Source organism: Necator americanus, chromosome IV (genome assembly GCF_031761385.1).
Source record: "Necator americanus strain Aroian chromosome IV, whole genome shotgun sequence".
NCBI lineage: Eukaryota > Metazoa > Nematoda > Chromadorea > Rhabditida > Ancylostomatidae > Necator > Necator americanus.
Window position 1 is genome coordinate 30,322,151 of NC_087374.1, and position 13,478 is coordinate 30,335,628.

General features: G+C 40.9%; 3 protein-coding genes across 4 annotated transcripts; 1 reads left to right on the forward strand and 2 right to left on the reverse strand.

The window, feature by feature from the left end:
- Window positions 1-3,103: 3,103 nt before the first annotated feature.
- Window positions 3,104-7,742, reverse strand: RB195_003240 (uncharacterized protein; the record flags this gene model as incomplete). The annotated part of the gene is made up of 5 exons (XM_064200814.1): window positions 3,104-3,267; window positions 3,388-3,479; window positions 5,108-5,118; window positions 6,590-6,631; window positions 7,716-7,742. 5 exons carry the CDS (start codon window positions 7,740-7,742, stop codon window positions 3,104-3,106), a joined length of 336 nt encoding a protein of 111 aa, XP_064056695.1.
- On the forward strand, window positions 5,798-8,963 carry RB195_003241 (uncharacterized protein; the record flags this gene model as incomplete). 2 transcript variants are annotated; one of them, XM_013438284.2, is made up of 8 exons in its annotated part: window positions 5,798-5,893; window positions 6,973-7,086; window positions 7,160-7,309; window positions 7,725-7,797; window positions 7,908-7,981; window positions 8,537-8,641; window positions 8,719-8,843; window positions 8,903-8,963. In XM_013438284.2, the coding sequence occupies 8 exons, from the start codon at window positions 5,798-5,800 to the stop codon at window positions 8,961-8,963; spliced, it is 798 nt and encodes a 265-aa protein (XP_013293738.2). The 2 variants fall into 2 exon arrangements, with proteins under 2 accessions (XP_013293738.2, XP_064056696.1); XM_064200815.1 differs by lacking the exons at window positions 5,798-5,893; window positions 6,973-7,086; window positions 7,160-7,309; window positions 7,725-7,797; window positions 7,908-7,981 and having other exon boundaries at window positions 8,552-8,641.
- A 1,101-nt stretch (window positions 8,964-10,064) lies between these two features.
- RB195_003242 (uncharacterized protein) lies at window positions 10,065-12,530 on the reverse strand (the record flags this gene model as incomplete). Its single annotated transcript, XM_013438285.2, has 7 exons — window positions 10,065-10,322; window positions 10,398-10,532; window positions 10,612-10,722; window positions 10,794-11,798; window positions 11,941-12,158; window positions 12,237-12,341; window positions 12,431-12,530. 7 exons carry the CDS (start codon window positions 12,528-12,530, stop codon window positions 10,065-10,067), a joined length of 1,932 nt encoding a protein of 643 aa, XP_013293739.1.
- Between the last annotated feature and the right edge of the window lie 948 nt (window positions 12,531-13,478).

Here is a 13,478-nt window from a genome sequence, read left to right on the forward strand (position 1 = left end):
GCGAAATCCTCGGTCCCAAAATTTTTGCCGCTTTTCGATATTCGTGTGCTACGCAGTCCCACACATATGTACACCGAATTTAAAAAAAAAAGGCCTGTGTAAAATCCCGCAAAATTCAAAGCAAGGAATTGCATATACGTGCACAACAACAAAAACAAAAAACAAGCATGTTTTCCTAAACCTACATGTCTAGTTTATGTCTAAGGAAATGATTTACCAAAGTCTTTTGGATACTTCCTCTTGAAATGGTTCTCTCTATCATCAGATATGCGCACTTGAGATGTACTTAGATAAACGGACCTTTCGCCGACGACATTGATCCTCATCTCCCACCAATTCTTCCCTTTAAGTGTCAGAATCTATGTAAAGTTATAACACATTGCATAAATGATATTTCTAAAGATGTCAGCAACAATCTTAACACACACTATCTTCAGGTACAAATTAGAAATATCTATCTCATCATTTCCTCGATGTCTCTACAAGTTACTGAAGTCGTCTTAAATAAAAAAGGTATATATTTTATCAAAGATCTGTGTTTTTAAGTGAGAAACGCAGTTTTCAAAATTATATTCCGGAATTAATTAGATTATGGAGGTCAAAAGCATCAACAACACTAAGCTCCGTTGCAGCCAAATGTTCCCAATTTTTAGGGAAAAAATCAAGCAAAAAAGGAGAAAAGTTTCTATCGTTCATTCTGAAAGTGTTTTCTGCTGAATTGCTGTACACTGTAGTAAAAGACGAATCCAACATATATTCCTGCAAAATAGGCGGAAACGAAGCTTTACACTGTTCCTGGCTGCTTAATTGTTTTAATCATGCAGAATCGATACTATATATTCCTCCTCCGCAAGCAGTAAATAAGCCATAATATTTTTCTCCATGCTATTTGATGGACGCAAACGAGAGTTGCCCCAGTGTTCATTTCGTTTTTCTCGTCTTTTTCTTCTCAGTCTTTTTTTTTCGTTTCCAAAAAATAATCATTAATTCCATACGCACTAACATTCCGAGTCCGTAAGCCTATCGTCTATTCTTTTAAGGATTTTTGCTGTTTAAATTACAAGAGCTTCCTATCCAAGCAACTAGATAGCAATACTTTTGAATTTTGGTGAGAGTTCTGAAATTTGCAAGGAAGAAACACAGTAATTTCCTTGATTTTTAAACTCTTTTTTGTTTGTTTGTTTGTTATCCCACAAGTCACAGAGTAGGAGCAATGCAAAGCAGTCGTATTCCTTATCGTGAACCACTAGCGGTTCCCGGTAGTTATATCTGCTGAAATGGAGAGTGTAGGAACCTCTTCACGAATAGATAGAGTTAGGAATATAGTTGTAGCATGAGTATGAGCGCAATCACGTTCAATTAACACCCAATGTCTTAAAAAAAGTGTGGGAAAGGGCCTTGCCCCACCAGTGTCACAATGTCTTCCTACAATGTAGCCTAATAACGTTCCACATCTGCGAGCGGACAATCAACGGTTGCTGACCCTATCTCTCCTACTTGCTGGGAGAGGAGGCGTCTGCTGCCTTCTCTCGTAGATGTGGCACGTTCTAAGGTAACTCGTAGGAGGACTCGTTTTTCTCGACAGTTAGGGGGAATTAAGTATTACCGCACTCATATTTGTGAATTACATCGCTAACCCTATTTAATCGTGAAGAGACGCCTTTAATTTTGTGGCATGCAGCATTTAACTGTGCCAGCGTCAACCATGGTGATTCGAAATGACCTACTCGGACATAGCCCACTTAATATTATCACCTATCATATTTGGGTTGAAATATTTCCGCCTCTTAAACCTTTAAAATATCTCTAAGGACCGAATTAAGAACATAGCAGAACAACAAAGAGAAGAGTAAGTTGTTCAAATTGCAAAGGAATGACAAAAAAAAAAGGAAAAGAACAAATCTTGTTTTGTCAATGTAACAGTGGAACACAGGTTCCACGTCCCGCTAGGCTGCATTCAGCGCTCTGCAAAAGAGGCAAAAAGTTGTAACTGAAACCCAAAAAATGAAGATTTAGATGCTTAAGTACTTCTTTTCTTGACCGCCTGATTCTCTCAAAATCCAGATGGAGAAAATCCAAGGAAGAAAAAAGAAAATTTACAACTACCCACCCAAATTCCAAAAACAAATTAAGATTTTAGAAAAAATAGCAATGCGACTACTTTACAAGGCAAACCTTAATGTATCGAATACTTCTAAAAATATTTCTCAAGATACTCTTCTCTTGAAGTCATTTACGATCTTCTTCACCTAAGAAAAAGCACAGAACCTCAGCTTTTTAAGCAATATTTTTTTTTGTTCAATTCGTGTTGAAACCTTCGTTTAGGTGTAGTTTCAAGTTTCTAATTCTTTTGAGAAAATTGACTCAGCGAGATCTCCGACCTGTCCCATGACTTACCTTACTTTATCGACGAGCTGATATCATCAATTGACTGCCCGCATCTTCGCAGAGGTATGTCGTCCTTGAGGATAATCAAGCCCAACTTTCTCGATCTTCAGCAGAAGCTTGCACAGAATCAATCCATTCGTCTATGTTGCATATTCTGGAAAACCTGACGTCTCGTATAAACTGCCTATCGATGCTGAGTGTCCTCAGTTCTTCTTTTACCACCTCAGTTCAGAACCCTTGTTTTCGATCAAGTGGATTTTTCAAGCTTGAAACCAACTTCGTCCTCAAAACACGTTTAACAAGGTGCTCTGCTGGTCTCCTCAAAATGTGTACAAGAGGCGATTCTCTACGCCAACTTTTGACGGCGGTGCAAGATGTTGATACCTTTCACATGTCATCCGCCACCTTTCCGTGCGATCAAGCATTTTCATCACCGTAAACAGTGCTGCTCATGTCCCCGATCCGTACATTATGATGGAGCGAATTGCGGAAATGTAGACACGCAGACTGACTTGGTTGGCGATTGGAGTCAACCACATACATTTCGTTAAAGAGATGAATATAAAGGTGGCCTTAGGGAGTTCAATCGGCTGATCGTCCATCTTGATTTCGCTGGAGGTTTCGGCGAGATCCACATACGCAGCACCATACAACAATGACAACATGCAAAAGCTTCGCACTGCTTTCCACCGTCGGCGTAATAACTCATAGTCGGTCAAGGGGCAGAAGGTGCTAAGATGACGACTAGAGCATACTGATCGACTGATCCTCGCATGATGTCATCGATGGTGAAGTTGAACAGGAAGTATACCGCCACTGCACCTTGTCTGAATCTAGTTACCACCTCAAGCGGTGTTGTACATCCGGCTGATGTTCGAACTGCAGTAGTGATTGACTCATGTCATCGGTGGGTATTTCAGACATCAACGCATTCACATCATCATAAGAGAAGTCCTTATTGTTGTCCTCAGCGGTTTTCATAGGTGCATGCGCACTTACAATCCAAAGTGTAGTCTCCGCTAGTGATGACGAGCCGGTCTGTGATGCGTGGTGGTGGTGTAGCAAATGGCACACAGAGATATTGAAGAAGCCTAGAAAGGACGGTTTGTTGGAGTTCATCCGACAGTGTTCAAGGCAATAGACCTTTCAGGTTGTAGGCTTTGGCAATGTGCTGGACGGCAGCACCTTTTGTAATATTAGAGATACCCACAAGTAATCAATTATTTCAGCGGCAGCAAAAAAAAAAACCTTACTTACACTTAATTTTATCCCTAGTCGGTTATGTGCTTCCCGTCTTTATCCACGACCTTTTGTCAACTTTGCTTGTGTCTTACTGGTAGAATTTCAATCTCCTGTTCTTAAAATTTCGTCCTCCTTTGAAGGAAAAAAAGATTCTAGGTGAGATCGCTCTTCATCGATATTTTTAAAATTTTTATTCCTTGGGAAATCTTCCATCGAGAAGTGAATTTGTAGACAACTCAAAGTGCAACAAATCATCTCTAATGCATTATTTTGTCGCCGTTGTATCCTTTCTTCTCTAGTGATTGTCACTCATGTTCAACGTTTTCCACAATTCTTTATCAAAGAATTCTACGATTTATTTCGCAGATATGCGATTAACGTGGATTTACATATTGTTCTTCCATCCCCTATAAATCATAAACTTCTTCAACAATGCTGGCGTCTGAAAATAGAAACTAAGGAGAGTGCACTCTAATTTCCTACGACTCCTGAAATAATTTAAACCGACTCAACATTTAATCTTCATTCAGCGGCATAACAAGGAAATACGCAAGACTTCCGCTGCCACGTTACCACCCTACATCTAGAATTTATTTCATTTTGTCCTGACCATCATGCTGTGCACAACTTACCTACTGCCCCACTCTACACACCTCCACCTTCTTACGATCCCCACCCATTCTTTTATTCCTATATAATAGCAAGCATGATCCTGCCTCCACCTACAATGTGCGCCGCTTTCCTGGTTCTACGACTAAGACAGTGCGCTCGATTCATATCAAGATTCGCAATACGGAATATTGGTTCTGTAATTTTGTGAACATTTCACTACATAAAAAAGAACATTATTGGCACGACTTATGAACTCCTAGGAATTAGCGCGCAAGAATTATCTTCGGCATAGTGAATCTGTCCACATGGATCTCAAGAATGTTGGTTTTTCCGCTCGTGTTTTTTTCTTCAAAAAGAACATCTTATATCATTCAGTTTTTGAAAAAAAAAACTCTTGAAATCATCCTAATCCGTCTCCGTAGGTCATTTTGTCTGTATAATAGCTACAGAAGGTGGGTGTAGTGTAGCGGCTAGAGGTTCCGCTGCCTGCACGATCGATCGGAGGTTCGAATCCGCCCTAGTGCTCACCAAGCCTTTCATCCCTCCGGGGTCGATAAATTAGTACCAGATTTATTTGGGAGGATAAAAACACTGACTTGACACATTGGCTAGCCACCGCAAGTCATGGCATAGGCCAGTTACACGTTCGTGAACCTCAAACGATTCTGAATTGAATTGAACGTGACGGCGCATCCCAATTAACGACTGATTAACGCCGGACACTTTATCCTTCATCTTTTCAACAGCTACAGAAATGGGAGTACATCACATTAATACAACTACAACGAGACATAGTTTTCTTCATAATTCGATTCGCGATTGCCAGCACATAAGAACTATCCTTCATGTTGTCACACACATTTACACATAGTGTTCCTGCAAACTTCTCAACATGATATAACTGGTTGTCATAATCCACTATTCAAAAAACTACCGCGATGGTTGAACGGAAAACTAAACAATATTTTTTCTATTTCTTTGGCAATAATAGCACTGGCACAACTGATTCTCATAGTCAAAATCCTAGATGTTATTTTCTCTTTTAAAGCGCCTCCAAACTCAAACTTGGGAGTAAACGTTTTGCAGAATCATCAGCAGAACATGTGCACGTCGCAACACACGACCCAGGCGACTTCAACAAATCAACCGAATCGATATATACGTCATCATACTGTCCACCATATTTGGTGTACATCATGGCGATCATCTATGTAGTCGTTTCAAGTTCTTCGAACAGAGGGGTACGTTATTCCTTTACCCCAGGTGGTGTTGCAACCATTATAAGTTCCCACAACTTATATATTCTAATAACTGATACATTAGTAAGAATTTCTATTACATAACAATCATAGGATGACCTGAACACTAAAATGTATCAAATAAATAAACTGAAATATGTTGTGTAAAAGAAAAGTAATTAAAATAGACTTCTTGTAAGTACTATGATCGGAAAACATGAACGTCTACGCATGACGATAGAAGTGGAGATCCTCGTTTATGTAGCTTGCATCACGGGAAAGGAAGAAAATATTTTCACAAGATATTTCATAGCAGAATGTTGAATTGTTTGTCTTCACAGGACGCATCTAAGATGTTCGAAAGGAATGCAGAGTGCTTGCGAACACGAACGGAAACTTTGGATGTGGAAAAGGTGAGTAGCTTGAAGACAGCATACCAGGAATCCGAGAGAATCCGCTTGAAAAGCTAGAAGTAGGGTCGTAGATTGTGGATGCGGGGTGGTTCATTTCTCCCTAATCGTCGTAAAAAACGGCATCGAAGACGCCGCTTTTTTAACGATTTCAGTTGCTACGCGCCACCTCTCTGTCGTCGCATTCACGTGCAAGCGGTCGAACGACAGTGATGTCTTCTCAAATGCCTGTTCAAGTGAAACTAACGAATAGGCTGCTAAGAGGAAACGGGACGTAAACATAGAGAGGGATTCTAATGTATCTCGTAGGAACAAAAGCGGTTCCCACGCCGTCATTACGTTTAGGCAGAGATGAGCGGAACCACGCCGGATCCATCTCACCACCTCTAGCTTTTCTCGGAGATTTCTTCACTAAGTTAGATTCATGGTATGCTGTTTTTAACGATAACACGGTAGCTGCGTTTGAGCTTGTTACTGTAACACACCCAAAGGAGAGATATAAAAGGTCAAGATTACAAACGTTCGGCATCGCAGTCCACACACGCACCAGTAGCTTCACATTACTCAATTTCAACTCTAGAAATTTTATTGCCCATTAAATGCGAAAAACGAATTATGTCGAAAATGTTCTGTTTTTTTCTAACACTTTTTAAACAAAACAAACAAACAAACAAACACACACCTATGAAAACAACTCACCTGAGTAATTCCTGTAAGTGAGGAACGGATGAAAGCCGGATTCTGCAAATAGTATTTTGATGTTGTGTCTGTGTGATGTGTACAGAGACACAAACGTAGCGATATATCTCGCGCCTTATGCTTGCGAATGACGGTAATAAACTTCGGAGTGTTGGACTTCTAGAATGGTAAGCTTACATTACTCAGCGCGTATAAACATGACAGGATTACGGTGCCTTTTGTCTTAACTGCCTAACTTTTGTCGGGTTCACTTCTATGGTAGTAGTGGTAGTAAAATAAGCGGTTTAGCGGTTAGTATCGAGTGACGACCCTTGTCACCACCATTCAATACTGTAGATCGCGATGATTCAACTTCTAGTCTTCACTACCATTTTTACTCCTAGCTATGGAGCAGAATCGCCATGATCATCAATCAGTGCACAGAGAGGCGGTACTTACGGATTCGAGGATACAGCAATCGCGACGAAATAAAAGTGCATGTGATGCCGAACGAAGAGGTAGGGAGAACATCATATCCTTTGTGTCTTTTTATAAGTCAACTGTTCATAGGAGAAATAAAACGTACTTCAGGCAATTTTGGATGAATATGCGTGCTCAATAATTTCACTAGGAGTTGGCCGAGACATTCAAGTGGAGACGAAGATGAAGAAAGACATGCCTATGTGTGCCTTTTACGGCGCTGACCCGATAAAGGAACCCAATCAAGAGATGTACGAGGAAGTGAGCTGTTCACATCATCGCATTTGAAGCGGTACCGGTTAAAAAGGAGTAAGTAAGAGCCTCCGCAAGTCAATGTATAGGCCAGTTACACATTCGTGAACCTCAAACGATTCTGAACTGAAGTGAACGTGGTGGCGCACCACAAGCGGATTGGTTAACGCAGACACTTTATCCTTTATCTTTTTTCCATTGTGCGCAGGATTGTAACTGTGGATTTTCGACCAAACTGCGCAGAAATCTCTTGGTAGCTAAACTCCAATTCTATTATGGTAGTATGAAAGTGTCGGATACAAATCAACCGTGTAACAGTCTTTGGATGATCGTAACAGAAAGAAAGCTTTTGTTTTTCAACAAGACCGTGATTGCCGCTAAAAAAAGAACTGTAGAAATAAATAAACAACAAAACCTTCTTCAGATCGGCGTCTTCTATCATATAGCAGTTGGCGGGAAGAACGGCACGTCAGAAGCGTCAGTACTGGAACCAGACAGTACGCGTCTGCTTGGAACCGTTTAAATCTATCTAAATATAAACCTAAAATTACGAGTCCTACCTTCTGGTATTCTTAATTCATTCTTTTTCCCGAAACGAAATCTTTAGCTGCCAACTATCGCATCCGTGAAGTCAATCATGTCGACATTGCAACCTTTCTACGAAGTTTCATCGGAAAACAGGTATGGTGCTTAATTCCTCGCTAGCATTGTGGACATTTCTTGGGAAAGGCAAACGAAGAACAAAACAAACATCTGAGATTATGTATGTAAGTATTTTCTAAAATGACCTTCATTTCATTCTGTCTGTAATTGTTCAATCTAGCATAATTATACTTGAAGAAGAATTTGAGATCATTCGTCAAAGAAATGGTATGTCCGAAGTTTAACGAATGTCCTCTTGCTCTGAATGGTTCCTGAATAGATAACAGAGATGGATAATTCAGATGGGATTAAATAGTGTGCAACCCTCCCAGTACCTAACGTAAAGATCATATTACTACAAGAACAAGTAGGAGACAGTCGTGTGATTGCTAGAATTTACTCCAAATTATAATTCCGGACGTTCTGATCTGTCAAGATTTAAGCGAAGAATCTAAAATCACGTGCGTCAAAAAACACTGTTCATTGCTAGATCACATAATAAAAATCACCCGAACAATGGTAGTAATTAACTGTTATGCTGACTTCTTTGTCGTTTGAAAAGCACTCACAGTTTCACCAATTTTCTTCTCACAGATAATTGATCAGCTGATGATCGACATTGAGGGCGGAGAATACGACGTCTTCCCATTCCTATTGAAAGGTGGTGATATTGAAAGGACGAACGTTGTATTGTGTCAGGTGAGTTGCGTAGAGTAAAGAATAAACTAAAAATTAATAAGAAATACTAAAAACAAGCAAGTTATCACCTTTTCCAGTTAAACATTGAGATTCATTTGCCAGACTACGCACAGAAAGCACAGTTTTTCGAATTTTTCGTAGAACTTTTGGATGATGCAAGGTATATGCCATTAGTAGCTGATACTATGCTTGGTCATATCAGGTTAGGTTGCTTTAGGGATTTTTCATATTTTGCTATAAATGTGACCAGTTTCTATTCAGATTGTACATTCTCAACTATGAACATCCAGAGTGCACAGAACGATACATTAACGGAGAATAGTTTCGGTGTCATTATTTCATACATGTAACTTTTTCGAGAACTTTTGTTTTGTTTTTAATAAATGAAAATTCTTCAAGCTTATTATAGCTTTGTTATTTTAAAGGCTATTTCGAGACGTTTCTTCCCGTAAAGGTAGCGACAGCAAGTGTAGAGGTCTGTTTGGCTAGCTCAGAAACTTCCTGTGTACTTATCTATACCACTTTTTCATTAACCGTCACCTCGATATTTCTATTTCTAGTTTTGTGGCAACAGATTGGGGCGCTCAACTGCAAAAATGTCAAATGTGTTTCGAAAGTGTGTTGACTCAATTCACAATTATGCTTCTTTTTTGTAGTTATGTTCACGAAGCTTTAACTCTACTCACGAAGCTTTAGTGAGATTAACTTGGACGCCAGATCATACATTCGCGGGTAAAATGTTACAGCATTTTCCTCCTGCATACAACCTTAGTGAATTCCGAAGCAGGCTCTCACTACCTGACATCTTAGTTACATTCAGAAACCAAGTTTAATGAAAACCACAGCTATTGCAAGCATGTTGGGTAACTGAAACAATATAGGACTAGACGTCCACTGCTTCAGCTCCACTAACGCCAACTTTACATCATTGTTATCACTCAGACCACTCTTGTAAAAGATGTTATTCCAGAACACATCGAAACGTGGACAGCAGCAACTAACTTGCCCTACGCCGCTTACAGTCCCAGTACTATCCCAAATCACCATTAAGGTTAATTAATAGGAATCAACTAACATTTTAATTATAAAGTAATATCAATTAATACCTCCATTTAATATTAATAGATAGAGTTTAGTCAGTTTAGTTTAGTTTAGTTAGTCACCGCAAGCTCAGGCTAAACACGTATTCGCAAACCAGCGTAATAACTCTTATTTTTGAAGTTACTTGGTCTGTTCACTATTGCAAGTTTCAAAAATATGTGATGAAACGCTACAATTAACTTTGCTAGTATGTCATAACACTCCAACATACAACAAAGATATTTATTAGTTTAAATATCTTACAAAACTAAAAATACAGAGCTTCAGCGAGCCCAACCCAGATCTTCGACTCGTGGTTATTACAGAGATCAACGACAACATTTTAGTCGACTTCTTCGATGGTTGGTCCACCAGCGTTAGAAGCACCACCACCAGGCATGTTTCCTGGCATTCCACCTGGAGCACCACCCGCTGCTTGGTACATCTTCGTGATGATAGGGTTGCAAACAGATTCAAGTTCCTTCTGTTGGTGCTCGAACTCGTCCTTTTCAGCTGTCTGATTGCTATCGAGCCATCTGATGACCTCATCACATTTCTCTTCGATCTTTTTGCGGTCATCAGCCGAGATCTTGTCTTTCAGCTAAAACACAACCAGTTTAATATAAATTGATCAAACGAGTAACCTTTACAAACGCGAAGCTAAAAAATTGCCAACCTTTTCATCATCGAGAGTCTGCTTCATGTTGAACGCATAGCTTTCAAGCGAGTTCTTTGCGCCAATGCGATCTTTCTGAGCCTCATCTTCTTTCTTGTACCTCTCAGCTTCGTTGACCATCCGTTCAATTTCATCCTGCAAGTTGCAATTTAGTAAACACCAAGATCGCTACAACATTTCAATAGCAGTGATACTACTTCCTTTAACTGAATACCTTGGACAGACGACCTTTGTCGTTGGTGATGGTAATCTTATTCTGTTTTCCAGTAGATTTGTCTTGTGCAGAGACATTAAGGATGCCATTGGCATCAATATCGAAAGTAACCTAAACAAATAGTTATTCAGATTCGCTTTATAACGTTTTGTCTTTACCTGGACACATTAAATCATCCATACCTCGATCTGTGGAACTCCACGAGGGGCCGGCGGAATTCCGGACAACTCGAACTTTCCGAGAAGGTTGTTATCTTTTGTCATTGCACGCTCTCCCTCGAAGACTTGGATAAGGACACCAGGTTGATTGTCGGAGTAGGTGGTGAATGTCTGACTGGTCTTGGTGGGAATGGTGGTGTTCCTCTTGATCAGAGCCGTCATTACGCCACCAGCTGTTTCGATACCAAGTGACAGAGGAGCAACATCGAGAAGTAGAAGATCCTGCACCGCTTCGGACTTGTCACCAGAAAGGATGGCCGCTTGGACAGCAGCACCATATGCCACTGCCTCATCAGGATTAATGGATTTATTCAGTTCCTTTCCAGAGAACAGATCAGACAGAAGTTTCTGGACTTTGGGGATACGGGTGGAACCTCCCACAAGAACGATATCGTGGATCTGGCTCTTGTCCATCTTGGCGTCTCTCAGAGACTTTTCAACAGGATCCATGGTGGAGCGGAATAAATCAGCGCACAGCTCTTCGAAGCGGGCACGAGTAATGTTAGTATAGAAGTCGATACCCTCGAACAGTGAGTCAATTTCAATAGAAGCTTGAGACGAAGATGAGAGAGTACGCTTGGCACGTTCGCAAGCGGTGCGGAGACGACGCAAAGCACGAGGGTTAGTATTGAGGTCTTTCTTGTGCTTGCGCTTGAACTCGGCTACGAAATGGTTAACCATACGGTTATCGAAATCTTCTCCTCCAAGATGGGTGTCACCGGCGGTGGATTTCACTTCGAAGATTCCGTCCTCGATGGTTAGAATGGACACATCGAAGGTTCCACCTCCAAGATCGAAGATGAGCACGTTTCGCTCTCCGGTACCCTTCTTGTCGAGACCGTAGGCGATAGCGGCAGCAGTGGGCTCGTTAATAATTCGAAGAACATTCAATCCTGAGATTGCTCCTGCATCCTTGGTGGCTTGACGCTGCGAGTCGTTGAAATAGGCAGGAACAGTGATCACGGCATCCTGAAATGGTTACCTTAAGATCTAACCTATCATCTTTCGAATGCGATTAGATTCTGAAGTTTGGCATTTCAGAGAAAGACTAAGCTACAGGAATAAACCTAGCAATACTTCGAGCTACGAAAATCAACATTAGCTGACTGACTTTGACCGTGGTTCCCAAGAATGCCTCGGCAGTATCCTTCATCTTTGTGAGGACCATAGATGAGATCTCCTCAGGAGTGAACACCTTCGTTTCTCCCTTGTATTCGACCTGCACTTTGGGTTTGGATCCCTCAGCTGAGATTACTTTGAATGGCCAGTGCTTCATGTCAGACTGCACAGCCGGATCATCGAACTTGCGTCCAATGAGTCGTTTCGCATCTGTATTAGAAATGATATGCTGAGGAATTCAGACAAAAGTCATAGGAAGAAAAAAAAATAAAAATTAAAAATACGTACCGAATACAGTGTTGTGTGGGTTCATCGCTACTTGGTTCTTAGCGGCATCTCCAATGAGACGCTCAGTATCGGTAAATGCGACATATGAAGGCGTAGTGCGGTTTCCTAAAAATAGCATATTTTAGTAAAAAAATTTCATCCCAGCGCGAATTATCCAAAGAATATGGAGCTACGGAGTGCTCACACAAACCAACCTTGATCGTTGGCAATAATTTCCACTTTTCCGTGCATGAATACACCCACGCACGAGTACGTGGTGCCGAGATCGATTCCAACTGCGTTGACTTTCGTCATGGTAGCTGTAAAATCTCAAATTCAGACTCAATTTCTTCCAAAATAACAATTAATATTACGAAATTGCGACATAGTAAGATACTAGAATACGCTGACAACTGTCTCAGAAAAAGAATTAGAAGATGTAGACATGAGAAATACTAGATCAAAAAAAAGGAAGATACAGGAGAAGACTGGGTCGTAAGCGCAATACGTCTAAATACGGTCACTAACAGAAAACGCCACGAAAAGAAACTACACACGCAGACCAACCTACTTACAGAATCATGTGCGGTTATCGTAGCGACTCATGCCAGTCACCAAGATAACCGCGCAGAAACTCTATGAGGCACACAGACAAGAACCAGCATAAGAAACTTCACAACGATCCCCTCACAAGGGACAAGTACACCAAACGCCACCACAGCCCAACTTGTAAATCACCGAGAATTTATGTGCAACAAACGCTGGTGGTATACTTCCCGACTATTTTACAATCTTTCCTAACTACTCACAAGTTCACAAAGCAACCGCGAAAAGGAAAGACTAGCAGAATGAAAAAAAGACAAGGCGACACTGGATTAGACATCCAGGACACGGCAAGATAACTCAACAGGCCACAACATCCGTCTACGAGGATGATTGAGATCGCATGAGGACCTAAGACGAAGAATAGGATTCAAGGAAATCAGAGAAGCCGAGTGGCACAACCACACCTACCAGGGAAAGGAACAGAGCTATGCGGTCAGCGCGACGAACGGTGTTTATATATGCGCGTACGAAGAAGGTTCTAGAATCGCGTAGAATAGAGCGCGTTATCTCGCTCCTCCCACCGATTTCGACACACTCAGGGCGGTGAGTAGGCCGATTCAGTGCGCATAGATGCTTCCAGAAGTCTCTCGAGTATTTAAATCAACAGAAGTCCATTCGTCCGGTTTCAAAGGGATTCCTTAATACAGTTACTTAGTC